Raw genomic sequence first — 27,843 nt, forward strand, 5'->3', positions numbered from 1 at the left:
CATCACAAACGTACAACACTGAACAAATCATTTATTGCTTGTATCTTACACTCTTCACTCAGTAGCAGAGCCAGCTATTTCTTTGAAGATTTTTCTAATTACTTTGCTGTTATGATCATTCAGACTGAGAGCAATCTGTCTCTTTCTGTAGGTGTAGCGTCCAGACAGGATGGGGCACATATGCAGTTTTTTCAGAATTAAGTTCTCCCACAGATTCTAGATAAATCTATTCAATTGCTTGTTAAAGAAACCCACTTCCACTTCATGGCTAGCAAACTGTCAACAGAAAGAACCCCAGGCACATTATCACTGGGGATTATTAATGCCTCTTAAGGAACGAAAGATGCCAAATAGATCTACAAACCATAGTTTGAGGGTATGTTCAAGTCATCATTGCTTAACGCTAACAGCCTTTACCCTGTCACCAACATCCCATTCTTGAGGAAAGTTATTAACAAAACAGTGACTGGCCAATTCTGGATACCTATAGATTTTTGTCAGTCTGACAAGGAAACCACAGTTATCTTTGGTTGTGGATCTCCTTTTAATATGTTATTTGTTCATGTTATTTATTTAGTGATCATCCCTTAACACAGGGGTCCTCAAACTGGGGGTCGGGACCGCTCCGGGGGTAGCAACGTCATTACAAGAGGGTCATGAGCTGTTCAACCTCCACTCCAAACCCCGCTTGCCTCCAGCATTTATAATGGTGTTAAATATATTAAAAAGGGTGTTTAATTTATTAGGGGAGTCGCACTCAAGAGGCTTGCGATGTGAAAGGGGTCACCAGTAAAAAAGTTGGAGACCTTAACACAACTGATTGTTGAGGTGGTATTCACTTTTCTGTGACACCTGGTAAGGGCAGACATGGTTGTTTTAGAAGAACTATGCTGTTTTTCAGAACCACTATTTATCCTCCCCAAAGACCCTCAGACACAGGGCCGCATGGTGTCCCATTGTGATCCACGAACTTCTTAATGCAGGGGTGGGCAAACTTTTTGGCCCGAGGGCCACATTGGGTTTGCAAAACTGTATGGAGGGCCAAGTAGGGAAGGCCGTGCCTCCCCAACCAACCTGGCCCCCTCTCTCTATCCGCTCCACCCCCTAACTGCCCCCCTCAGAACTCCAACCCATCCAACCTGTCCCCCTCCTTGTCCCCTGACCATGCCCCCTGTGACCCCACGCCTTAACCAACCCCCCCTGCTCCCTGTCCCCTATCCACACCCCGACCGGCCCCCCCGGGATTCCCACCCCCATCCAACCCCCCTGTTCCCTGTCCCCTGACCACCACCCTCCAACCTCCGCCCCATCCAACTGCCCCCTGCTCCCTGTCCCCTAACTGTCCCCCCAGGGCCCTCACCCCTTATCCAACCCTCTGACTCCCCACCCCCTTAGCATGCCGCTCAGAGCAGCAGGAGCTTGCAGCCGCGGGGCCCGGCCAGAGCCAGCCATGCTGCCCAGAGCACTGGCGGCATGGCATGGCTGCGGGGGAGGGAGAGACAGCAGGGGAGGGGCCGGGGGCTAGCCTCCCTGGCCGGGAGCTCAGGAGCCAGGCAGGAAGGTCCCGAAGGCTGTAGTTTACCCACCTCTGCCTTAATGCCACCTGGCGAGGGGGTTACAGGAATATCTTGATTCTGGTACATACATCATCAAAGCCAGAATTACACTGCTCATTAATATAATTGTAAAATGTATGTACAAGCACTATGTAAGAAATTATGTTTATATACTGAAAAAATGATTTTGAAATCTATATCTAGGAAGGATACAAAACAGGTTTTTCTCCAAACAGGATGTAAGAAATGTACATCTCTCTGTCAAAATGTAAATTAAGCATTGTAAGATCAAACAATGGATATCCATTTACATACAAAGTCAGAAGTTAGTAAGAGAAGTGAACAGGGAAGAGTGAAGTCAACAGGGAAACAGCACACCGGAAAAATAAACCACCAGTGGTTATCCTGCCTGTGTACAAAGACAATAAGATTTGGGGGTATATCTGTGAGGCAAACAAGAAACCCCTGCAACCTATACGTAGGAAGTAAACAGGCAGTGTGTTTATATTTATGAAAATGGGATCTCAGCCAGGTTTGGTTGAAAAGCTGAAGACAACATTGGGTTAGATAAAATTACTTTAGCCAGGAGGTTAAGTTTAGTCTCTAGACAGCATTTTACAATTTTGTTTTATCTCTAGCCATTTGTTTCTAATACCCTTACTCACTATCACTTTAATCTTGAATTTTTGGTAATAAATGTATCCTGGTTTTCACTATAAATATACCTAAGAGCTTTGATATGAAGCAAGGTGCTGATTCTGGGTTGAATAATACAAACTGGTGTGCATATTGTTCTTTTGGGGACAGGGTATTACTGTCAGTGTTCAGTGGATAAAAGGCTGGGCATGACAGCGGAATGTTTCACTAGGGGTGCACCTATTGTTAACCTGCAAGGCAAAGTAAGTGGTGACAGAGTCCAAAGGAGAGTGCTTCGGTGGCTAACAAGCTGGTGGTGTCAGGGAGCTAACACCCAAGTAAACTCAAGCAAGATTCCCTCACACTTGAGAGAAGGGGTAACAAGGTGACTCAGTCGTGGGTGCCCTGAGAATCATCACACTTTATCACTTCTTTTGTTTAATGCGTATGTTAGCTTCCCTAGGAGCATGAAGGAGTGTACTTACGCCAGCCGATCTTAAACCGAACTTCGCACCCCTTGATAATCTGTACGTTATTCTCTGATAACCAGAAACTTCTACGCTTAAACTCTGTACTGTTTTTTTTATTTATTTAAATATCATCTTAATAAAATGTGTATCTCACTTTAAGGGACAGGCTGGAGCCTATAGCCAGGACAGCCTAGTATGAAATTAACAAGGCCTGCCCAACCTTAGGCAGGGCTATTTAAACAAGAATCTGGACAAGGGAGAGGGTTCTCTCTCCCAGCATCCAGGAGACTAGTGTAACCAGACTCAGCCACTTTGTTTGATGACTAAGTTTGGAAGCTTTGAATCAGGGTTCTGAGGTGAGAACATTACATACTGTTTGTTGTAATTGCTCCTGTCCTGAAACCTTATTAAAGAGGACATGCTATTGTGTTGTTATGTACTGGATTTTCCTTTCCCAGCTCTGCTAACATGATTTTGGCAATGCCTAATTGGGGAAAATAAGGTGAGGCTCCCCTGCAGTGCCACAACTGGCCACAGGAGGGCATGCAGGAACTTCCCACGCCTTTACAGGGAAATACTGAGGTGATTTTGGCCACAGCCAAAAATGTCAATAAATTGATAATCAGCAATATGACTTTTCAAGAAAGCCTAGAGTTAATAGTCGCCTCTTTATCAGTGTGTTATCCAATATAGGTAGCTTTCATCCAGGTGTGTATCTTAAGTTTAATCCTTATGTGATGCTAACTGGTAGAAGGAACCAGAGGAGCTAGCCAGAGTTGTGCATTCTCCTTTTATTGAGGGTTTATGACAAATGTTTGTGAAAGTGTTTTGCAATACCAGTGTTATTAAACTTCTGAATGTGCCTAGATTCTTAGGTATCAGTGGCAACTAAAGTATTTCTTTGTCTTTGGCTGACCAAGAGGTTGGGTTGCTCTCTTTCCTTTCTGATACAGTCCTCACAATAGGTTGCTTCACATCCATGTTCTGTTACTGCAATGTGCTTTACTTAGGACTACCCCTGAAGACCATTCTGAAGTTTAGCTAGGGCAGAATCCCATATTTTAAGTGAGAGAGATAAGGTGAACAAAATAATACTTTTTATTGGACCAACCTGAGAGACACAAACTTTCAAGAGTGATCGCTCTAGATCTGACCTACTAGTTCCCATCCTCAAAAAAAACCTGCACAATACTTTTAAATTCATAACCTTGCTAGACACTAAAAATCAGGATTTTAATAAAGATACTCTATCTCTGGCCTATTACAACAATCTGTAACTCATTAACCCCATAGACGATGCGTGGGGGGCATGTAGGGTCACGTGTTCCGCCAGACTTCTGCTTGGCCTGCCGAGGGAGAACATAAGAACGTCCATACTGGGTCAAACCAAAGATCCATCTATCCCAGTATCCTGTCTTCCAACAGTGGCCAATGCCAGGTGCTTCATAGGGAATGAATAGAGCAGGAAATCATCAACTGATCCATCCCCTGTCACCCATTCCCAGCTTCTGGCAAACAGGCTAAGGACACCATCCCTGCCCATGCTGGCTAATAGCCATTGATGGACCTAGTCTCCATGAATTTATCTAGTTCTTTTTTGAACCTTGTTATAGTTTTGGTCTTCACAACATCTTCTGGCAAGGGGTTCCACAGGTTGACTGTGCACTGTGTGAAGAAATACTTCCTTTTGTTTGTTTTAAACCTGCTACCTACTAATTTCATTTGCTGGCCCCTAGTTCTTGTGTTATGAGAAGGAGTAAATAACACTTCCTTATTACTTTCTCCACACCAGTCATGATTCTATAGACCTCTATCATATCCCCTCTTAGTCATTTCTTTTCCAAGCTGAAAAGTCCCAGTCTTTTTAATCTCTCCTCATAAGGAAGCTGTTCCATATCCCTAATCATTGTTGTTGCCCTTTTCTGAACCTTTTCCAATTCCAATTCTGAGTGAACACATCTGCAAACAGTATTCAAAATGTGGGTGTGCCATGGATTTATATAGAGGCAACAGATATTTTCTGTCTTATTATCTTTCCCTTTCTTAATGACTCCCAACATTTTGTTAGCTTTGACTGCCACTACACATTGAGTGGATGTTTTCAGAGAACTATCCACAATGACTCCAAGATCTCTTTCTTGAGTGTTAGTAGCTAATTTAGACCCCATTGTTTTATATGTCTGGTTGGGATTATGTTTTCCAGTGTGCGTTACTTTGCATTTATCAACATTGAATTTATCTGCCATTTTGTTGCCCAATCCCTCAGTTTTGTGAGATCCCCTTTAACTTTTTGCAGTTTGCTTTGGACTTCACTATCTTGAGTAGTTTTGTATCATCTGCAAATTTTGCCACCTCACTGTTTACCCCTCTTTCGAGATCATTTATGAATATGTTGGACAGTACTGGTCCCAGTACAGACCCCCGGGGGACTATTTACCTCTCTCCATTCTGAAAACTGACTACTTATTCCTACTTTGTTTCCTATCTTTTAACCAGTTACTGATCCATGAGAGAAATCTTCCCTCTTATCCCATGACAGCTTATTTTGCGTAATAGCCTTTGGTGCGGGACCTTGTCAAAGGCTTTCTGAAAATGTAAGTACACTATGTCCACTGGATGACCCTGGTCCACATGCTTGTTGACACCCTGTGACATTATCTGATTAGAATATGACGATATGGATCATTGTTGCAACCACTGTTATGTATTTGCAGCAAATATTATACAAAGGTTGTCGAGTGAGGTGTCTATGAAAAGGTTATGATTATGCTATCTGTATGTATATCATTTTAAAAGTTATAAGTATTGGCTCTATACCTGGATTTCAAATGTTTGCTCCTGGGATAATGTCCACAAAGTAATTAGCCAGCACATCTTGGAGGGACTATTCAAATTGAGTGGCCCATCAAAAGAACATTTAACTGACAATAGACCATGGGAGACTTAATGGAATTTCCTGCTGAGACTAGGCGAAATGCATGGACATGTGACTTGCCCGTGTAACTCCAAACTCCATCTTGTTGCTGTGATTTTCCACAGTAAAAACAATGGAATGCCCTCCACATAGCAAAAGCTATAAAAGGCCCTAGAAACACTTCCACTTTGTCTTCAATCCTGCTTCTTACCTCTGAAGGAATTTTGCTACAAACTGAAGCTCTGAACAATGGACTGAATGACCCATCCAAGCTGTGGATGTACTCCAGAGACCATTCCAAAATAATGAAGACTAAAGGAAATTAGATACATTGTAACATACAAGCTGTAAAAGAATGGTCCTTCCTCCCAACCACCCCTATTTTATAAGGTCCAGAGTCCGGGTAGTAACAGATAAGAGTTCACTGAGGCTAATAACTAACTAACTAAACAATACCTAATTGAGCAGTCTAAGGCAGCCCAGGTGAGGATAAATAGGATCAATATTTCAAATACTTTCAGCAATTAACTTCCCTACTGTACTTCTAACTTCACAACACATTTTTATGATTAAAATAAAGCAAACTCAGAGATTTAATAATTATTTTTACATTAAAAAAAAAACCCACAAAGTACATTTCCCAATGCCTTAGACAAAATAAGTGTCCACAGACTTCTCACTACGAGTGGGAAATCCAGAAGTCTCCAGGAGTCATCTTCTTAAAGAGAAGAAAAAGATTTATGACACTCAGGTGATATTTAACCTCCACATCCCCTTTTTTAAAAACAGTTCTGCATAATATTAAAAACTGTATTAAACAGTATTATACACTTTATTAAATAAAAAAAATGAAAACATTAGTCTTCCAATTGAAAACCTGATTCCAGTTCCCCATCTCTAAAATGAGGATAACAATAGTTCCTTTCTCCCACCCTCTGTCTTTTCTACTTAGAGGAAAAGCTCCTCAGGGACAGTACTGTCTTTTATTGTATGTAATAGTGCTTAGGAAAAAGGGAGCCCTGATCTCAGCTGAGGCCTCTAAGCATTACTGTAACAGAAATAATAATTTTAGTATTAAAAAGAATCCAAATCATACAATTTTTATCACATTTACCACTTCTAAAAAAATAAATTAGGAAATGAAAAAATGAATAGCTATCTCATAGAACTGGAAGGGACCCGGAAAGGTCATCAATAAAAAAAGCTAACTTTGTATATGTGTTAATGATAACCCAATACTGTCACTTGAACTTTTATCACATCATCACTAAGACTTGAAGACATGCACACTCAAAGAAAGTCCAATAAATGAATAGCATGACCTCTTCTAGGGTTAATTCTTCTTTCACTACACCAATGTTAGAATATTATCTACACTAAAGAGTTTGCTTTAAGGATAGTAATTTTTCCTTGAGACCAATAGGTTTCCTTTCGATAGCCATCATGTCATATTGAAGAAGGTTATCTGTTGATTAGTTTGTCTGGTCTGCTCAGGAATTTTAATAGTCATCTTCACTGGATCTGACAACCAGCACTTAAAGATCTTTCAAACTTTTTTCCCTAAGAGAGTATTTTCCTTTCTGTCTTTTCTATAGTAACAAATTATTCCTTTGCGAAGTTTACTGTATTTTTTGCCAATGCAGAAATGGCAACATCTATTTTAGATACAAAAAGCCAAATCAACAAATTCTCAAATTTAACATCTTGGATTTTACTCTATGCAAATATCATAAGATGCCTGTTTATTCTTCTGACCTTATTTATAAATTCCCATTTACTTTTAATAAGGACAATCTACAGCCAAATGGGAAATATTTGCTTGAATCTGTCTTCCTTTTCTACTCCATGTTTTTTTAATTTTTTTTCTTTTTTCCCCCCTCTTGACCATTGTGTATTAATATTTTGTTTGAAACAGATGGCTCCGGAGTATCAATATTCAAACTATGAGATTCAGAATTGGATTTTTTTTCCTTCTCATTGAATAATACATACGAGGAAGAAGAATCAACATCTGACCCATCTATTTTGACAGGTTTAGCAGGTCTCTCTTTTTTTCCAAAGTTTCTCTACATGCCAACTCACAGAACTATTATCATCCTTCTTTCTACAATTTAAATTACTAATATTGTTTAATTTTCTTCTTTGACGCATTTCATTTGTAAAGTCATTTTCCACTGTTTCCTTAAATATAATCCTCCACATCCTCCTAATTAAATCTCCAGACTGCTGTCCTAACAATTCCACTGACAAATTCTAATATTAAATATCCCTGTCTCCCTTCTCAAAGTTATCAGTGGTGATCACTTCAACACTTCTGGAAGAACAAACAAAATTACTTACATACCCAGAAATTCCTCAAGCTATATTAATGCAAATAACACATCACTTGCACTGGTCCTTGGTTGACAGAGCAGCAGCTAACAACTGATCTATACTTTATTCCGTGAAGCTGAAACATTTTGACTTAGGGGTATGGATGGGGATCTTTTTCAACCACCCACTAACATTCTATACTGAACCACTGTTTAACAATCTGACCTTGGAATAAAGTAAGAGCAGATTCTACTCAGAAATGGATCATATACATACATATAGTACTTATTTATTACAGAACAGCTATTCTGTTCCTTAACTCTATTTCTTGTTTTTCAGAGGGTTACGTTTTGCAAATGATGTTTTGAAGAACACGCCACGCCGCCAGGCAACCGTAACTCTGAATTAACAAAGTTTTGTCAGTGAATTTTCATAATATGCATCTGAGTAAATGTGAGATTAACCTTTCATCAAATGGGCCCGATATCTCTTTCCTGATTGAAAAAACATTTTTTATCAAACTACTGAATTGGAACAAATTCACTTCACCTTTACCTCTTGAATGTCTAAATACTGTAACTCAAAAAAAGCTGAAATATTCTCTCCTCCAATTTTACTGTCATTAGGATACTACACCAATATTTTGGGGGAAATTCCAAAAGTTGTGCATGTTTTTCTGATTTTGTTTAAGAAAATACAAATATTATCATATCTTAAACCTAGATTATAAAGTCATACTGGGAACAATACAATGTAAAGATTTTAATCCTCATCACTTTTAGGTTTGCATTCCAAGTAGCCATATCACTTCTTCCCCATCTAAGTAGCTGGCATTCAGTCATTTTCTCTATATATGCAATTTATGCAAATCATTGGATTCATCACAGAAAAAAAAATCTATGAAGTTTAGTGAGGCAGAAGTCTTTTTTCCACTTGTTTAGGGCAAGTGTATTTGTTCCCCACATTGATTGACACATTTTGCCAGAAGTCATACCTCTTAGCCTTATTTTATCTTAGTAGTTAAAAAACAAAACAAAAGAAAAACCTGTGTGTGTTCTTGGAACCTCCAAACATGTTCATGGACTAATGCCCTTGTCCGACATTCCATGTTATGTATCTTGTTGCGCCAAAATATTACCAACCTATTTACTTTTATTAAGAAATTATATCACATATGACATGTTCCTAAACATTTTCTAGATTATGATGTTTTGCAGAGCACTTCATTTCATATATCCTATTCATGGTTTATAAAGGGATTATTAGAGTGTAAATCTTTATCTGACCTCTTCTATGACTAGAATTTAAGCAAACAAATATTCCACTTTTTTATCCCCCTTCAAAACTGAATCCAAAAAGAAAGGACACTAAAACTAAATCAGGTTAAATTCACTACACTTTTACATGTGATACTATGACCTCAATCCATCAAAGCACTTAAGCACATGCATAGTCCTATTGACATAAAGGGATTACTCATATGCTTAGTCAAGCACTTGCTTAAATGCTTTCATGCACCAGGGACTATACAATTAGTTAGTAAAGACTGCTAAATAGAGCATGTATATTTTCAACATTTGTTCCCTTTCTAAAGGAGCAGAACTTTCTGGCGGGAAATCTATTGAGATCCTTCACAAGTCAAAAGACAGTTCTGCCACTTGTTCTAAAATCTCTGTAACAGATAAGCATACTGGTGGTCATAATATTGAGAGAAAGAATCAACAGTTAAACTGTTTAAAACAGAAAAATTAAAATAGCACAATGGTGGTAGTCAAACTCAATTTTTGAATGGTTCAGTGCTTTATTTTCACTTTTGGTTTTAGGAGATTGGTAATACATTTGATCTAACATCATTTCCTTTTCCTCCCATAAACTTTGAAATGGAGAAAATAAAAAAAAAACTAGGAGAGATTTTTTAGTTGTGTTCATCTGCTAATCTGATAGACAAAAGAAACTCAAAGTCTCCACTTGAATATTAAGCAATTCAATTCTATCATCACCCTTCATGCTCTACTCCTCACATCTGGTTATTTCTGGGTCTGTCTCTTCTTTACCACCACCACCACCCACTTCCTCAAACCTTTTCTGGAATTAGTCTGCATTCTTCCGATGCCCTTTTTGGGTCTTTTCTGGTCACTGCATATCTAAAATCTATGCTGCTCCATTAGAGTGAAATTGGCAGAAGACTACTCAGTGAACAAACTTTCAGTGGCTAGGCAGAAGCAGATCCAAACAAAGTAAGCTTGAGTTAATTTACATAAGGTGTTACTGTGATCATCCATTACAATGTACCATCACAAAATAATTTCTAGCATGACAGGGCCAAGAAGAGGTAGGATAGGTGCAGTTTTCCATGATATAAACATTCAATGGCATTTTATTTTAACAATGTGTTGAATGCCACCAATAACCACGACAAACAAGGCAGCACGTTAGGATTGTAAACCTTCCTCCCCACCTCTCATTTCCAGGTTCCCTGAATTCATGGAATGCCAACTCCCATTTACAGTAAAATGAATCAAGCACACACAACCATAAACTCTGATACATCAGAGTTGGCTTAAGTAAAGGAGATACTATTTTAAAGACTGAATTTTTTTAAGACTATTAAATATTTTTGTATCTCAACTGGTATATTTTTTTCCTAAGACCTGATCTACTTAAAAATTAGATCAACCTAGCTACACTGCTCGAGGCTGTGAAAAATTTCATGCCGTGACCACTATTGTTAGATCAACCTAACCCCCACTATAGACACAACTAGGTCCATAGAAGAATTCTTCAGTCCAGCTAGCTATTGCCTCTCAGAACAGTGAATTAACTACATCGATGGGGAAAAAAAACTCAGTTCATGTAGGAAGCATCTAGTCTACAGCAGCATAGCTGCAGCTATATTAGCTGTAGCACTGGTAGTGTAGATGTAGCTTCAGTTTGCAAAAAAAGGATATTACCTACTGATGTGGATGCAGCAGCAAAATGAGGACAGACACATGGAATTAAGCAGCAGGCTGCAACTTTTATTAAACTTTAACCCATCACCCATACTCTCCTATACCGGGGATTTAATTGGTTCCAGTGTTGAGGTTACAGAGCTCCTTACTGTATAATCCATCACTAGCTCCCGGGTTACAGGGCTCCTTGCCATATAACCAATAACCTGGTGTAGACTCAGCTCTCTCGGAGTCCTAGGACTGCTCCCCTCCTTCGAGGAGGACAGAGGGTGCAGCAGGGTGGGACCTTGGCCTGTGAGAGCCACAAGGTCTCACCCCATCACCAAAATCCCAAGTCTTTTACTTTCATTTTAATTCACTTAACTGCACTGGAAACTGGTCAAATGTTGCGATGAATAAGCAACCTCCACCCTAGTACCTCAATTAGGTACTAAGCACATTCCTACTTAATCCACCGTGGCTTGATGGTGCTGCAAGGAAGGCAAAACAAATTAATCTCCCTGGTCCTCTACTAGTTGGCCCATTGGAGAAAAAAAATTCTTCCACATCCTCTAAACAGGCAAACAGCTAGATCCATAGCATCTGTTAGGCTGGGTTCCCATTCCTAATTCAGGTGAGTGGGGTGAACTCCTCAAACGGAGCTGTAAGAGGCTCCACATGACCCTTTTGTTGAGTTAAATCCAAGGAACTGAGGAACGCTGGCCAATCAGCACCTCTCTCCCCCAGCGGCCACTGGATGCCAGAGACTCCTGGGGGAGGAGCTACTTATTGTCCCATGACAGGAATTTGAAAATATTGCTGTTTAAATGGCTGCCTTCTATCTCATACATTCTTTTGTCTATTATACATTCAGAATTAAAATGCAAGTATTGCTCTAAGCAGCAATTACAATTGTCAGCGTAAGCCATCATGTTCACATAAAAAGATGGAGAAGTGCAAAGTTTAAGGTTTGTGATAATTAATGAAAGATGACAGAGTGAGTTTGACAAATGTCATGATTACAATAAAGGTAAAGTCCCTCCGATTGTAAACTCTTCACAGCTCTTCTTACGTATATGTACAGCATGTTTTATTTATTTTTTTATTAATGGAGATATTCTATCTCAGGGGTCGGCAACATTGGCACGCAGCTCGCCAGGGTAAGCACCCTGGCGGGCCAGGCCAGTTTTATTTACCTGCTGACGTGGCAGGTTCGGCCGATCACTGCCCCCACTGGCCGCGGTTCGCCGTCCCGGGCCAATGGGGGCGGCAAGAAGCAGCGCAGGCGAGCGATGTGCTGCACTGGAAACTGGTCAAATGTTGCTCGCCCGCGCCGCTTCTCGCCGCCCCCATTGGCCCGGGACGGCAAACCGCGGCCAGTGGGGGCCGCGATCGGCCGAACCTGCCATGTCAGCAGGTAAATAAAACTGGACCGGCCAGCCAGGGTGCTTATCCTGGCGAGCCGTGTGCCAACGTTGCCGACCCCTGTTCTATCTCCTAGAACTGGAAGGGACCTTGAAAGGTCATTGAGTCTAGCCCCCTGCCTTCACTAGCAGGACCAAGTACTGATTTTGCCCCAGATCCTTAAGTGGTCCCCTCAAGGGCTGAACTCACAACACTGCATTTAGCAGGCCACTGCTCAAACCACTGAGCTATCCCTCCCCCCTATGTTTTTGGAATGTTTTAGGCACCACTGCATCATTAACACAAAACAAGTGATATATTACTATACAAATACTGTTTCTTTAAGAACAAAGTTTAAAATTTAAAGTTTATAATAAATGAATTTGGTGTTTTTTGGAGCATCTCCCACTTTAGCATCCAGGTGCAAATCTTAGATTTAAACAGCCTGCAGTAAAAGCACACCCAGCCACAAAACCCTGTACTGCTCCAAACATCATAGGAAAAACTTTGACAACTAATATCCACAAGCATGCAGGTATTTGACCCCAAAAAATGTGCTTTGCACTATGACCTGAAGGTTAATAGATTCCAGCTCTTGCAGCACAAATGTTCCTCTGTTGGGCATCCTACCCTCAAGACATTCTGCAGGGGCAAAGATAGGGACTAACAGCATAAGCTTAGCTGATCTCAGCAATTGCAGTAGTGCAAAGGGGGACAGGAGGAGAGAGAAAGGTAGATAATTCACAAAACGTACAGGGCTTTACAAATTAAAAACACTGCCTTGAATTGCACCATCAAGAGAAAAAAATTGAAAAGCAAATCACAGATCACCAGGGAACAGGTTATTGCATTATTTTTGATTTCTTTCCTTCCCCTTTTTACACACGGGGGGGGGGAGGGGAGGCAGGGGACGACACCCACGGCAGTAGTGAAGGTTCAGGGGGACCTCCTCAGAGGGGACACACAAGACAGGGGAAGAGCGGTGGAGTGGGCTGGCACGAGAGTTAGGGTGTAGTGTGCAGGGAGGAGGACATCCGGGGGGTGGGTGTCTCAGGGTATAGCACGGGGGGAAGGGGGAGGGGAGAAGCTGGAGGAGAAAGGGAGAGGAAACTCAGTGGGACACCCAGGGTGGGTCAGGGTGTGGTGTGGGAGGAGGGGGCACCCGTTGCACTGGGCAGAAGGGCACCCAGGGTGGAAGGGGAGGGGGGCACCCAGGTCGGGGAAGGTCAGGGTGTGGAGCGGAGGGAAGCGGACACCCTGGGCAGGGGGGGTGCAGAGGGGACGGGGAGGAAGGATGAAATACCCAGGGTGTGGAGCCGGGGGGTGCCAGGCTGTGGCGCGAGGGGAGTAGAGGGGCCCCAGCCCCAGGACGGTGTCCGGAGAGCACCCCCCGTCTGGCGGGCCGCGCCGCGCCGCGCATGTCCCCAGCGCCCTCTCCGCTCGCAGAGGCAGGGCCGGGAGGGATAAAGGGCCGCTGCGGCCTCCAGCTGATCCGCGCCCCCGGCCCGGGACCCGCCGAGCGGCACAAGCCGGGGAGGGGGAGGGGAGCGGGAGCAGCGCGCGGTGCCCGAACCCGGTAACGCGGCCGGGACAGGGGGCTGGTTACCTGGGCGACAAGAGCCGGAAGAGTCCGACAGCGGAAAGTACGGGAGCAGCCACTGACAGCTCCCAGCATGCAGCGCGGCTTCCCGTTTCCTCCTCTCCTCCCATCAGGCCGCCTGCGCCACAGGGCCCCCTGCCGGTCCTGAGGCAGCGCAGCGCTTTGCCCCCGGCTGCCTGAAGCGTGGGTCCATGTGTGACAGAGCGTGTCTCTTCGCAGTGAGTCTCAAACTTTTGTACTGGTGACCCCTTTCACACAGCAAGCCTCCGAGTGCGACCCCCCTTATGAATTAAAAACACTTTTTTACATATTTAACACCATTATAAATGCTGGAGGCAAAGCGGTGTTTGGGGGTGAAGCTGACAGCTAGCGACCCGCCCACATAATAACCTCACGACCCCCTGAGCGGGTCCCGACCCCCAGTTTGAGAACCCCTGGTGTAGGGGTTGCATGCATTCCGTGTATGCATGACTGTAGGGAAGTGTGTACAGTGCATGCATGCATTGTATGTATTTGTGTGTAGGTAAGAGACTGTGTGTCTTTGTGTAGGAAGGTGCATGTATTGCCGCATGTGTGTATTCCTGTGTAAGTAAAATTTGCAGCCTAAGTCTTTGACTTTTAATCCTTTTATTGGCTTGTGCACACAAAAAATTGATGACATAAAATGTGCGTGTTCATTTCATAACATGTTTTTAAAAGAGAAGAGAACTCTAAAAAAAGTATTGTTTCTTACAAAGTAAATGTCCTTGACTAGTAATTGCAAAAGAGCCAATGTATCATGCATTTCTCCCCACCTTTTTCTAGCTACATTAAATTACTCCTGAGAGAATTCTGCGCCACTGCAGAATACAGTTTTGCAGAATTCCTTGTTTCCCCAGCAGAATTTCTGGCTGCCACTAGAGGCCGCTGGACTCTGCAGAGCCCAGCTTGCAGTGAGCGGAGTGCCCAGTCACATTCATTGACCCTCACTCTCCTGGGATGGGAGAAGGCCTGGGAGACCCAGCCAGCTCTGGCAAACAGTGAGGAAGGGCAGGACCTCAGCACGCCATGTACCCGGGTGTGACAGTAAAGAATCTGGGGGGAGTAAAGGCTCTGGGGGTGCTGGTGTCTGGGCTGGGGACTACACCGTGGCGGGGCTCGGGGGGGAGGCTGGTGTATGGGGGCTGCCCCGTGGCTGGGCTCTGGGGCAGCCCCGCGACTGGCCTCTGGGGGGAGGGCAGCTGGTGTCTGGGGGGTTCCCCATGGCTGGACTTTGTGGGGAAGAGGAGGATGATGGTGTCTGAGCCAGGGGCTGCCCCATGGCTATGCTCTGGGGGGAAAGGGGTGTGGATATCTGGGCTGGGTGGTGCCCAAATAAAATATGCAGAATTTTAAAATATTGTGCACAGATTTTTTAATATTTTGGTGCAGAATTCCCCCAGGAGTAACATTATAAATAAGGCAACATTTTAGTCATGGGTATTTTTAGTAAAAGTCATGGACAGGTCACAGACAGGGTTGGTGGGCCTGGCAGGGGCTCCCTATCCAGCTCCACGTATCCCTGCAGCTCTGAGGTGGAAGAGGGGTCAGGGGGCTCTGCACACTGCTCCCGCCACAAACGCCGGCTGCGAAGCTCCCATTGGCCGGAAACTGCAGCCAATGGGAGCTGCAGGGGCGGAGCCTGCGGGTGAGGGCAGCACGCAGAACCCCCTGGCTTCTCCACCTAGGAGAAGCTGCAGAGCCATGCCAGTGGGAGCTGGGGAGTCACCCAACCTGAGGTAAGCCCTCCCCTAGCCCTGAGCCCCCTCCCAAACTGCTGCTTCTGCTGGTCACTGAAGAAGTCACAGAGGTCACAGAGTGTCATGGAATCCGTGACTTCCGTGACCTCCATGACAGTCTCACAGCCTTAATTATAAATTCTTTGTTGCTGACTCTCTCTTTTTGTGTGAATGTCCAGCACCTACCATAGTGGGGCCCTAATCTTAGTTGGGGCCTCTAGGCAGTAAACAACAATTGTAACAGTAAATAATGTGGAAATATATGTGTTAGTGCATGTTAGTTGTGTAACATGAATAAATGTGTGTATCTGTGCGTGGGAGTCAGTTTCTAGAGATTTATGTATATGGGTATATGGACGGGTGTGGATGTCTGTGGTTGTGCTTTATGGATTTGTATTTCGGCTTCAGGAGTGGGCCTTTAATGGACCCATGGCAGGTGTTATAATGTGTAGTCCTAATTCCATATGTGAAATAAATAACACATAAAATTACCATATAGGCATTTCTGAAATAAAAATTATATTTCTTGGTCTATCATTTCCACAAATTACCACCATTGACAAATGTGAACTGTACTCCATTCACTCATAGATGGAACAGAATCATTGAACTAATGTTGCATTATACAAAACATTTATACGGGTGATGTGACATGAACAAATCAGGTTTTGTACTTGTCAGACATTGCTCTTGGCAAGTCATTAAGAAAATAGAGCTGAGAGTGATGAAGATTCTGATTTCCCTTTTGGATTACCCATTATCCCCTGAGAAAATAAAACAGAGCCCCAATTTTGTTTCACGGTTTTAGGTTAAAGAAAAACAGTTACATTGCCATCTTATTTCCCAATATTCTGTTTTACAAATTATATTCTTACTAGCTGTCAACTCACCTGCATTTGAAGTTAAATTCACTTTGACCTACTCACCCTTTTTATCATTCATCCATTTTGGAGAGCAACACAGGCATATGTATATGGCATGGGTGAAACAAATACTGGAATACTGTGTCCGTTTCTGGCATCTACATTTTAAATAGGATGTTGAAAACTTGGAGAGGGTGTAGAAGAGAGCCACAAAGATAATTTGAGGACTAGAGAAAATGCCTTACCACGAGAGGCTTAAAGAGCTCAGTATGTTTAGTTTATCAGAAAGAAGACTGAGACATAATTACGGTGTAGAAGTGTCTTCATTGGGAAACAATGTCAGATAAAAGGGCTCCTTAATTTAGCAGAGAAAGGGTAACAAGAACTAATGTCGGGAAGCTGAAGCCAGAAAAAAATCAAATTAGAAAGAAGGCACACATTTTTATCAGTGAAAGCGATTAACAATTGTAACAAATGACCATGGGAAGAGGTGGATTCTCCATCTTGTGTGGTCTTTAAATTGAGACTAGATGCATTTCTGGAAGAAATGCTTTAGCCAAACATAAGCTATTTAACAAGTTATTGGGCTCAATGCATGCATACTGGGGTGAAATGTAACGGCCTGTGATATAGAGGAGGTTAGAATTAGTCTCAGTCTCTATAAAATTATTGCTGGGATTGAAATGGAGCAGAGTGAAGACTATTGCTTTGATCCTGCAAGTACTTATGCATGTGAATAACTTTACACGTGTGAGTAGTCCCATTCAATTCAGTGGAACTACATACATATGTAAAGATATTTATGTTCATTTATTTGCTGGATTGAAAGAGAGAAGCTGGAGAGAAAGAGAGAACACTGAAGATGAATATTGGAGAAGAAAGTAAAATCACAAAAGGAAAGAGGATTTTTAAAAAGGGTATTTTAAAGAAAATCAAATGTAAAAAGAAATAAAAGTAGCTTCTGGGGCGGGGGAGACAAACAAACTAGAGGAAATTAAAACATAGGGCCCAATACTAAGCCCATCGACTTCAGAGGGAGCAGGACTCAGCCCACAGGCAGGCTTCTAGATATAGAAAAGAGAAAAAAATGGAGTAATAGGAGACAGAACTTTAAGAAAAACACCACATATGCAAGATTTGCATAAAATAATGAGTGGACTACACTGTTTAGGCAAAGAAGAAACTTCCCTTCCTTTTCCCTCCAATATCCTTAAAAACAAATTGGGATTTAATTGTTATTATAAAACATTTCTCCAGCGCTGTAAAATCATATGGGGCATTATAAACACAAGTTTAATTCCTGCAACCCCTTCTTTCCTGAGCAGGGTCATTGGGGATACTCAGGTGAAGAAGCACTTCTTAGTCCAGCAGTGAATATGTTCTGGTCTTGCAGGAGGTGGGTAACTGGTAGAACTGAGTTCAAAGCTGGCTACTGGGAGCAAGAACAGCTCTCTGTGTTACTGGTAGTGTGACCAGACAGCAAATGTGAAAAACTGGGTCAGGGGTGAGGGGATAATAGGAGCCTATATAAGAAAAAGACACAAAAATTGGGACTGTCCCTATAAAATCGAGATATCCGGTCACCCTAGTTACTGGGATGGGATAGTGGGGCACTCCCCAGAAGCGAAGTCCGCTTTGTGGGAGACTCTTATCTCTGTGCGGTGTGCATGCCGGGCACTGCAGTTCCAGAGGGCGCTGTTGGGGCGGCAGGGAGGGTGGCACAAGTATGCTCCGCTCTTGTTCCTTCTTTGGTGAAAAAGCTTCCTGGACTGGGTTCAGACAGTCCCCTCTCCACGTGGGTTCACCGGCGGGCAGCTTGACCGGGAGTAGCCTGGGCGATCTCCAGGGGTGTTCCATAGCCCCGTAACATCAGGGGCCCGGGCAGAGAGCTTCGGGCGGCGCGCACATGGAGGAGTCAGTTTTCCTGGAGATCAGGCGGAGGATGCAGAGCGGGCTGCTGATTATCCGGTATTGCAGAGGAGCGGCTGTGTCCGCTTCCCTCTCCCTGCGCGGGGCCGAGCCCCTTACCTTGCTGCCTAGCTGTGCCTGCTCAGGAGCTCCTGCTCACGGGGCTTTTGGAGGCACTGTGAGGACAGCGCATCTGCAAGCGTGACTCTTGTGGCGGCTGGAGTTCTGGGGTCATTCAGATGCAACCGCTTGGGTGACAAGAACGTGCCCCCTCCCCAACTTTTACTGTTGTGTTGGCATTTTGATGCACCCAACGCTCCTTGTGTTGCTTGACTGGTGGTTACCTAAGCACAGTCCCTCTTGTGCTTTTAGTCGCTATCCCAGCACTGCGTAATCTCACTAAGTAGTCCTAGTTTCTAATTTTACTCGTAATGTAATTTCTAATCTTAAAAATCATTACATATCAACTGAAAAGCATTTAGATGGTGTTCCTCTATTTACTGAGGTATTTATCTGATTCTGTTTCATATATTCTTTGAATTCCAATCTTAATTGCGCAAATAAACCTGTTTGCCCGGCTTCCCCTCCCTCAACAAATACATAAGTAACTTTCAACAATAACCTTTGCAAATGCGTCAAAATCTATTATGTGGGCACTGTACATGATTTGTGAAGTTCAATATCTTGATTGCAGAAATCAGCAAAATGCATTCCATATGTAATGAAAAGTGAAAAATGTGGATGAAAATGAATGAATATCATACTACTTACTATGAATCTTGGAAACAGTTGGCCCGGTGAATTTCAAAGGCACATCAAACCCATACAGAAAGTATTAAAAGTGACTTTTTCCTCTGTGATTTCTGCAAAATACTGTTTCCACATTTAAATGTGTTGGTTTCTTCTAATAAACAAAGGTCTGTTTTTCTGCCTCCCTCATAGTGTGGTCTGGGAACAGGCAACTACTAACATTAGGAACTGATATTTTCTCTTCTAGTTTTAATCTACTCTGAGGGTTCAGTGGGAATTATATAAGTGCAAGGAATTCAGGTTCAGATACCTTGGACCCAGTTCTATCCACATGCAATTTGATGGGAATTTTGCTGGTGATTTAAATGGGAGAAAGACCGAACATTTTATTTATAATTATTGTGACCCCTCCCACATGATCTTTTAAACATGTAAACATCATACTGTCTCTCATTTTTGTGTAATTTTGATACGTGGCTGGGATTTTTGACAGTTGAAACTATTTTTCCCATCACATTTTGTTTCACGGTTTTAGGTTAAAGAAAAACAGTTACATTGCCATCTTATTTCCCAATAAATAAATCTTGTGTGTACTAATTTGGAGACAAATATTTGTGGATTGTAGAAAAGCATGCATTAATTTTTGGTTTTAATCCATATACGTTTCTTAATGTTGGACTCAACAAAAAATTGCATCATCCACAGCCACAAAATTTAAATAAATAAAAGTCAGAAGCATTTCAACTTTGAGAAAATTTGTTTGTTTAAACAAGTCAACATTATGTATGACTAAACCCTCATTGTAAAGCTTTCTTTCTAACTGATATAAAAATTTATGTGTATTTTAAATCTCTAGTGAGCCAAAAGCAGGAAATTTGCCAGTGGATATTACAGTGGCTCCAGGATCATTAGAAATAAAAAGTTGTCAAGCCTGCAAGATGATCAGCTTTCCTGCAGAGGTCAGGATTGTTCCTTCTTCCTGTCGAGGACTACAGTATATAGTTGGAGATGGTTTACATGTGAGGCTGCAAGTTCAAGCAGATTCAAATACAAGTAAGGGTGATCAATTATTTTGTTTTCCTTTGATTTAGACACTGTCTACCAAATTCCTTGAGAAGAAGAAAAGCAAGGCCATTGTTTAGAAAATATAATTTTTGTTTATGGATAATCTGAGACTTTTTACAAGTTATTTCGAACATATGAGGGAAAAACTAGGTGAGAAAGTAACTAGGGCTGTCAAGTGATTAAACAATAATAGAATACTATGTATTTAAATATTTTGGGATGTTTTCTGCATTTTCAAATATATTGATTTCAGTTACAACACAGAATACAAAGTGTACAGTGCTCGGTTTATATTTTTGATTACAAATATTTGCACTGTAAAAAACAAAAGAAATAGTATTTTTCAAATATTTGTAATAAAAATATGAAGTGAGCACTGTACATGTTATATTCTGTGTTTGAATTGAAATCAATATATTTGAAAATGTAGAAAACATCCCAAAATATTTAATACATTTCAGTTGGCATTCTGTTGTTTAATAGCGCAATTAATCACAATAAATTTTTTTAATAGCGATTAATTTTTTTGAGTTAATCATGTGAGTTAACTGCAATTAATTGACAGCCCTAATTTTTCACTATGGCAACTTAAGGCTCCAGTTTTGAAAATGTGGCATATGCTGGCTACTTCTGCATCACATTAGGTAAGTTCAAATTCATCTGCCCACAATGGTACACTTGTAGCTTTGTTTTGATTCAGTCATATTTATTGATTATTTTTAGTTCTCTGTTATAACTGGGAAAATATGCTGTCTGAACTGGCTTTAGTTGTAGAGTTTTCTCTTTGCTGGCCAGCAGAGGGTATTGCTATATTGGAAACTGTCATTTTTTGAGGGAGAGCATGTTATGTTATATACCTGTACTTGGTTGACAGTTTAGACTATTGCTCTCCCTCCCCTCCCCACCCCACCCCCCCAATATCTAGTGTGGTAAGTTAAGGGAGGCACCATCACACAGCAAAGCCAGAGATCACTAGAGCTTACATTAACAGGGTTAAGATTTAATTTGATCTAAATGTAACTTTACAAGGATCCTCTTGACCCTGACACAACTTTAGCCCCTCCAACATGAAGCTTGTAAAACTGTTAAAAATGACCATTCAAATACAGCGTGTATTCATTACAGTAAATGCTAGATGCTGTGAATATGGGTCTTCATTCAGCTCTGCTTGCCTGTTCTTTTCTTGTAAGCAGGCAGGATGTTGAAGTGTACAAAGAATTTGGTGTGTGGAATGTCAATATTTTTCTTCTTGCTTGTAGTAGTTAGAATCTCAGCTTTCTGGAGCTAATGAGTGGATACCCAGGTTTTTTATGTGCAAATTTATGTAGATTCAACAGGAACTTGATGTTTATTATGTCCTCTTTAATATCTGTAGAATTAATTTCAACTTTGAGTGAAAGTCTGAAGGCGCAGAAGAGTTGCACCTTTTACTGTCAATCTTGTGGTGAAATCATAATAAAAGAACGGTAAGAAATAGTTTTATGTTTTATATTAATAAATGCTGCATAACATAAGAACATAATGTCCATACTGGGTCAGACCAAAGGTCCAGCAAGCCCAGTATCCTGTTTTCCGACAGTGGCCAGTGCCAAGTGCTTCAGAGGGAATGAACAGAACAGGTAATCATCAAGTGATCCATCTCCTGTCACCCATTCTCAGCTTTTGGCAAACAGAGGCTAGGGACACCATTCCTGCCCATCCTGGCTAATAGGCATTAATGAACCTAGTCTCCATGAATTTATCTAGTTCTTTTTTGAACCCTGTTATAGTCTTGGCCTTTACAACATCCTCTGGCAAGGAGTTCCACAGGTTGACTGTGCGTTGTGTGAAGAAATACTTCCATTTGTTTGTTTTAAATCTGCTGCCTATTAATTTCATTTGGTGACATCTAGTTCTTGTGTTATGAGAAGGAGTAAATAGTACTTCCTTATTTACTTTCTCCACACCAGTCAAGATTTTATAGACCTCTATCATATCCCCCTTTAGTTGTCTCTTTTCCAAGCTGAAAAGTCCCAGTCTTATTAATCTCTCCTCATATGGAAGCTGTTCCATACCCCTAATAATTTTTGTTGTCCTTTTCTGTACATTTTCCAGTTCCTATATATCTTTTTTTTTAGAGACGAGGCAACCACATCTGTGCAGTATGCAAGATGTGAGCGTACCATGGATTTATATAGAGGCAATATGATATTTTCTGTCTTATTATCTATCCCTTTCCTAATGTTTCCTAATATTCTGTTAGGAGTGGTTGCTATTCGTGTTAATCATGCACTAAGATGGACAGGTTAAAAGTCATATTTTTAAAAGCCTCCTCATCTGTTACTCATGTACACCAGAGATTGTTAAAAGTGAAATTATCTGAAACAAATCTTTCATCATTTACGCTATTTGTTTACTTTTGGAATGTCACTCAAAATGGAAAATAACAAGAGACTAGGGGAGACAATGTGTTTCAGTGGTTAGGGCACTGGACAGGAATTTAGGAGATCTGGGTTCCTTTCCTGGCTCTTCACTGTAGCAGACAAGTCATTTTGTCTGTCTGTGCCTCAGACTCCCCATCTGTGGAATGAAGATGATGAGTCTTATTCTCTTCTGTGTTTTGAGGTATAGGGCTTTTCATCCATAGACAAGAGTTTATTAGTCAGTTTCCTTTTCTGGTTGTCCTACACTAACAAAGCATTTCAGTATTTTGTATTGCAAATACTGCAGGGAAAGTTTAAGTCAAAGAGATTGTTTAAGAAATGTTAATGGTTATTAATTAATTATAGCTTTAGGAGCCCTTTTTTAATATAAATGTATACATGTTTTTGTTTCCTTCTGCATTTCGGGAATCCTGTTTGATTCTGCTCATTCTGTCCTATAAATTCTCCCTTGTCAACAAGTTGTACTTCTAATGTGACCAACCAGAGTAGGTGTTGGTGGAAAGCTACCTTTTGTCTCCCAGGGAAAGGGTAAAATTAGCCCTTTGCCCTGAAAGTTATAGAGTCATAATAATGAAGTATAATACAATTTTTCTGAAGAGATTTTCTGTAGTGGTTAGTGTGCTTCTGTGGAACCCCATGTGCTGAGCACCTTCTACTACAGGACTTGAAGAAGCTTGGCACGCGGAGGATGGGGCCTGTGCCCAGTAACATCTGTTGCTGTTAGGACACTCTCTCCCATTCCCCCTGTTCCCAAGATTTCAAAATCCTAAATCCGAACTCCTCCAAACTTGGGAAAGTTAATATCTCGAGCTGAACTTTTTATTGGACTCCTACAGCTAAATGGGCCAAATCGGCTTACCAGATTTGAGCAGCCCTGAACCTTCAGAAGTGTGTAAGCTGTACCTGAACTTTGTGTGTCTGCCTTATCTCTCTCTCTTACAAAGTCTGCAGATTGACCGTGAATTTTAGTGCAGAGTTGCTGGGTTGTCTGGCTGTTGTGATGAGCAATTTGACAGCTTCAGCTGAACATGTGCTCATTCTAACAGACGTACTTGCTATCTCTTAGGATCTGTGTCACTCCTAATATTCAAATTGGCAATTCAAATGTAATCCGTTTCTATTATATTGCCATCAGCTGTACTAATTTATGACTTACTCGAGTGTAACCAAAGATGATTCCATGGCTTTTCCTTATGAAGTGTTTTAGCAGCTAATTTGTGTTTTATTTTTATATATTTAAAGAATGACCAGAACTTTTTAAGTTCTTGTCAGTAGTATTTGTGATATTTTCAGTTGAATGCTATCAGAGGCATTTCCATCCCCAAATAAACATTTTCAAATTTTAATTTATTTACTATATGTATATGCATGGATACTGCACTCTTCTCCATGCCTGAGCACACAGAAGATCAAACTGGAATAAAAGGGTGAAGTGTGTGGGGCGTGGCAGTGGCTCTCCACCATGCTTTTCTCCTTTCAGGAAGCCTCTGGTGCTTGGTTTGGCTACACAGATCTGGAAGGTATGACAGGATGGAGCAGGGTAGCTGCCACCGTATCTGGTGTTCTCCTTTCCCACACTGCCTCATTTCCAAGCTGAAGTCAGTATTGTAGTTAATGCTGTTAGAAACAACATTAGTTCCCTCCGGCTTTGGCATCACCAGAGAGAGGGGTAGCGTATGACAGCTTGTGATAACATAGATGTTGGGGGTGGGGGGGGAGGGGAAAGAAGGTTGTAGAGATGTGTGGAGGGGAGGTTTTCCTTGCAGATGATCAGAGATCCACTGGATTAGAGCCTGATTCTTTCCACGAGTCTCATGGCTCTCCAGAGATACAGAATCAGATACCCTCTGCCCCTTCCATACTACCCAATGTAGGGAAGATTGTCAGATTTTCCATGGCCTGAAAGTTGCAGAGATTTTAGGATGCTTTTTTCTTTCCTACTGATTATACTGTAGAAGAGGAGGTTATAGACAAAAAGTACGCCTTTCAGGGCTTTGGTTCTGTCATTCAGTAGCTTTCAGAGAGTAGAGCAGAATGTAATTTAAATTAATTTTCATGAATTATCTTTTAAGGAGATTGCCCTTTCCATTAGGCCAAAAAATTATTTTTGCTACACAAGTGCTTTATATGTGCATTGAAAAATCAAATGCAGAATCAAGTGTTTTTTAATTACTGCATTACATTTACTGTTATGACTGAATTCCCAAGTTTTATGTGTAGAGCAAACATCTGACTACTTAATTTATGTTAAAGAAAGGTATCAAGTATCAGAGGGGTAGCCGTGTTAGTCTGAATCTGTAAAAAGCAACAGAGGGTCCTGTGGCACCTTTAAGACTAACAGAAGTATTGGAGCATAAGCTTTTGTCGGTGAATGCCCACTTCATTAGACGCAAGTAATGGAAATTTCCAGAGGCAGGTATAAATATGAACTAACCTCGTTATCTCCATACAATCAGGGAGGGTGAGGTTCTCTGCTAGCAGTTGAGGTGTAAACACCAAGGGAGGAGAAACTGCTTCTGTAGTTGGATAGCCATTCACAGTCTTTGTTTAATCCTGATCTGATGGTGTCAAATTTGCAAATGAACTGGAGCTCAGCAGTTTCTCTTTGGAGTCTGATCCTGAAGTTTTTGTGCTGTAAGATGATTACCTTTACATCTGCTATTGTGTGGCCAGAGAGGTTGAAGTATTCTCCTACAGGTTTTTGTATATTGCCATTCCTGATATCTGACTTGCGTCCATTTATTCTCTTGCGTAGTGACTGTCCAGTTTGGCCAATGTACATAGCAGAGGGGCATTGCTGGCACATGATGGCATATATAACATTGGTGGACATGCAGGTGAATGAGCCGGTGATGTTGTAGCTGATCTGGTTAGGTCCTGTGATGGTGTTGCTGGTGTAGATATGTGGGTAGAGTTGGCATTGAGGTTTGTTGCATGGGTTGGTTCCTGAGTTAGAGTTGTTATGGTGCAGTGCGTGGTTGGCGGGTTGTCTGTGGGCGAGGACTGGCCTGCCTCCCAAGGTCTGTGAAAGTGAGGGATCATTGTCCAGGATGGGTTGTAGATCACTGATGATGCGTTGGAGAGGTTTAAGCTGAGGACTGTAGATGATGGTTCTGTTGGTTTCTTTTTTGGGCCTGTCTTGTAGCAGGAGGCTTCTGGGTACACATCTGGTTCTGTTGATTTGTTTCTTTATTTCCTTGTGTGGGTATTATAATTTTGAGAATGCTTGGTGAAGATCTTGTAGGTGTTGGTCTCTGTTTGAGGGGTTGGAACAGATGTGGTTGTACCTCAGCGCTTGGCTGTAGATGATGGATCGTATGGTGTGTTTCGGGGTGGAAGCTGGAGACATGAAGGTAGGCATAGCGGTCGGTGGCTTTTCGGTATAGGGTGGTGTTAACGTGGCCATCGCTTATTTGTACTGTGGTGTCTAGGAAGTGGACCTCCCGTGTAGATTGGTCCAGGCTGAGGTTGATGGTGGGGTGGAAGCTGTTGAAATCATGGTGGAATTTTTCCAGGGTCTCCTTCCCATGGGTCCAGATGATGATGATGTCATCAATGTAGCATAGGTAGAGAAGGGGCGTGAGTGGACGAGAGCTGAGGAAGCGTTGTTCCGGGTCAGCCATAAAAATGTTGGCATATTGTGGAGCCATGCGAGTGCCCGTGGCGGTGCCTCTGGTCTGGAGATATATATTGTCATCAAATTTGAAATAATTGTGCATGAGGATAAAGTCACAGAGCTCAGCAACAAGTTGTGCTGTGTCATCATCAGGGATACTGTTCCTGACAGCTTGTATTCCATCTGTGTGTGGGATGTTTGTGTAGAGAGCCTCTACATCCATGGTGGCTAGGATGGTGTTTTCTGGGAGGTCACCAATGCATTGTAGTTTTCTCAGGAAATCAGTGGTCTCACGGAGATAGCTGGGAGTGCGTAGGGTCTGAGTAGGGAGTCCACATAACCAGACAGTCCTTCAGTGAGAGTGCCAATGCCCGAAATGATGGGGCGTCCAGGATTTCCAGGTTTGTGGATCTTGGGTAGTAGATAGAATAACCCCGGTTGGGGCTCTAATGGTATGTTGATTTGTTCCTGTGTTAGTGTAGGGAGTGTCCTGAGTAGATGGTGCAGTTTCTTAGTGTATTCCTCAGTGGGATCTGAGGAAAGTGGCCTGTAGAATTTGGTATTGGAGAGTTGTCTGGCAGCCTCCTTCTGGTAGTTAGACCTGTTCATGATGACAACAGCACCTCCTTTATCAGCCTCTTTGCTGATAATGTCAGGGTGGTTTCTGAGGCTGTGGATGGCATTGCGTTCTGCACGACTTAAGTTATGAGGCATGTGATGTTGTTTTTCCACAATTTCTGTCTGTGCACGTTGGCGGAAGTATTCTACGTATAGGTCCAGACTGTCATTTCGACCCTTAGGAGGAGTCCATGTGGAGTTCTTCTTCCTGTGTTGTTGCGTCTGATGAAGTGAGCATTCACCCACGAGAGCTTATGCTCCAATACTTCTGTTAGTCTTAAAGGTGCCAGAGGAACCTCTGTTGCTTTTTAAAGAAAGGTATATTATTCTAAATTCAATGAGGGTTTTAGGGCGGGGTAATCTGCATAAAGCCATACAATTTTATTTTTAAATTTTATAATGCAAATAGATTTTTCAATAGAGAGGATTTTAATGTATACTTTCTAAAAAAAAAAATGTTGGACTGCAGTTTTGGGGTATTATATAAATTAAAAGAGAGAAGAAAATCTGAAACAGTGTCTTCTTCCAGTATAGGACCCTGTGTGGGTAGAGCCTTACAATAGCGTGGGGTTCCATTGAGGGACTGGACCCCTAATAAGCCCATGTTGTTGTATTAGATTGGCTTGAGTGAATCATTGCTCAATACAATTCAAACTCTTCTAAAATTGAACCAGTGCTGCATTAATTTGATGTCATTTATCCAGTTCTAGAGACAGATAAGGGCCCAGATCCTGGCTTCCCATTGACAGATGTACAAGGCCCAAAATGCTGTATTTCTGCATAGAATGGCCAAGCCAAGGGGGTAGATGGTCTGTTTAGGAGGGCTCTGCAGGCCCCCATATGAGGATGAGGCAAGCTGTGGCAATGCTGCAGCTGCTATTGTTATGTAAGGCTGTGTGGGGTACTTGGTGGAGACTAAAGGTCTCTGTCTGGCAAGGCAAGGTGGGGGCTCTGGACTGCAGGTGCAGATCAGACATTGACAGGTGCCAGTTTAAAGCAGGCTTTGTTGGTTTATGTTAC

General features: G+C 42.0%; 2 protein-coding genes across 5 annotated transcripts in view; one reads left to right on the plus strand and one right to left on the minus strand.

Moving 5' to 3' along the window:
• Nucleotides 1-13,895, minus strand: part of DOP1A (DOP1 leucine zipper like protein A) — a 108,739-nt gene extending 94,844 nt beyond the window's left edge. For all 3 annotated transcript variants that reach the window (XM_054023327.1, XM_054023326.1, XM_054023325.1), the window contains exon 1: nucleotides 13,830-13,895. The gene's annotated coding sequence lies outside the window, so the exon portion shown is untranslated. The remainder of the gene's footprint in view (nucleotides 1-13,829) is intronic.
• A 4,336-nt stretch (nucleotides 13,896-18,231) lies between these two features.
• Nucleotides 18,232-27,843, plus strand: part of UBE3D (ubiquitin protein ligase E3D) — a 108,840-nt gene continuing 99,228 nt past the window's right edge. For both annotated transcript variants that reach the window (XM_054021386.1, XM_054021387.1), the window contains exons 1-3: nucleotides 18,232-18,411; nucleotides 19,958-20,154; nucleotides 21,542-21,632. In XM_054021386.1, coding sequence (XP_053877361.1) covers nucleotides 18,350-18,411; nucleotides 19,958-20,154; nucleotides 21,542-21,632 — 350 coding nt within the window. In that variant the 5' untranslated portion in view covers nucleotides 18,232-18,349. The remainder of the gene's footprint in view (nucleotides 18,412-19,957; nucleotides 20,155-21,541; nucleotides 21,633-27,843) is intronic.

The sequence above is a fragment of the Malaclemys terrapin genome, chromosome 3 (genome assembly GCF_027887155.1).
Source record: "Malaclemys terrapin pileata isolate rMalTer1 chromosome 3, rMalTer1.hap1, whole genome shotgun sequence".
NCBI classification, from domain to species: Eukaryota; Metazoa; Chordata; order Testudines; family Emydidae; genus Malaclemys; species Malaclemys terrapin.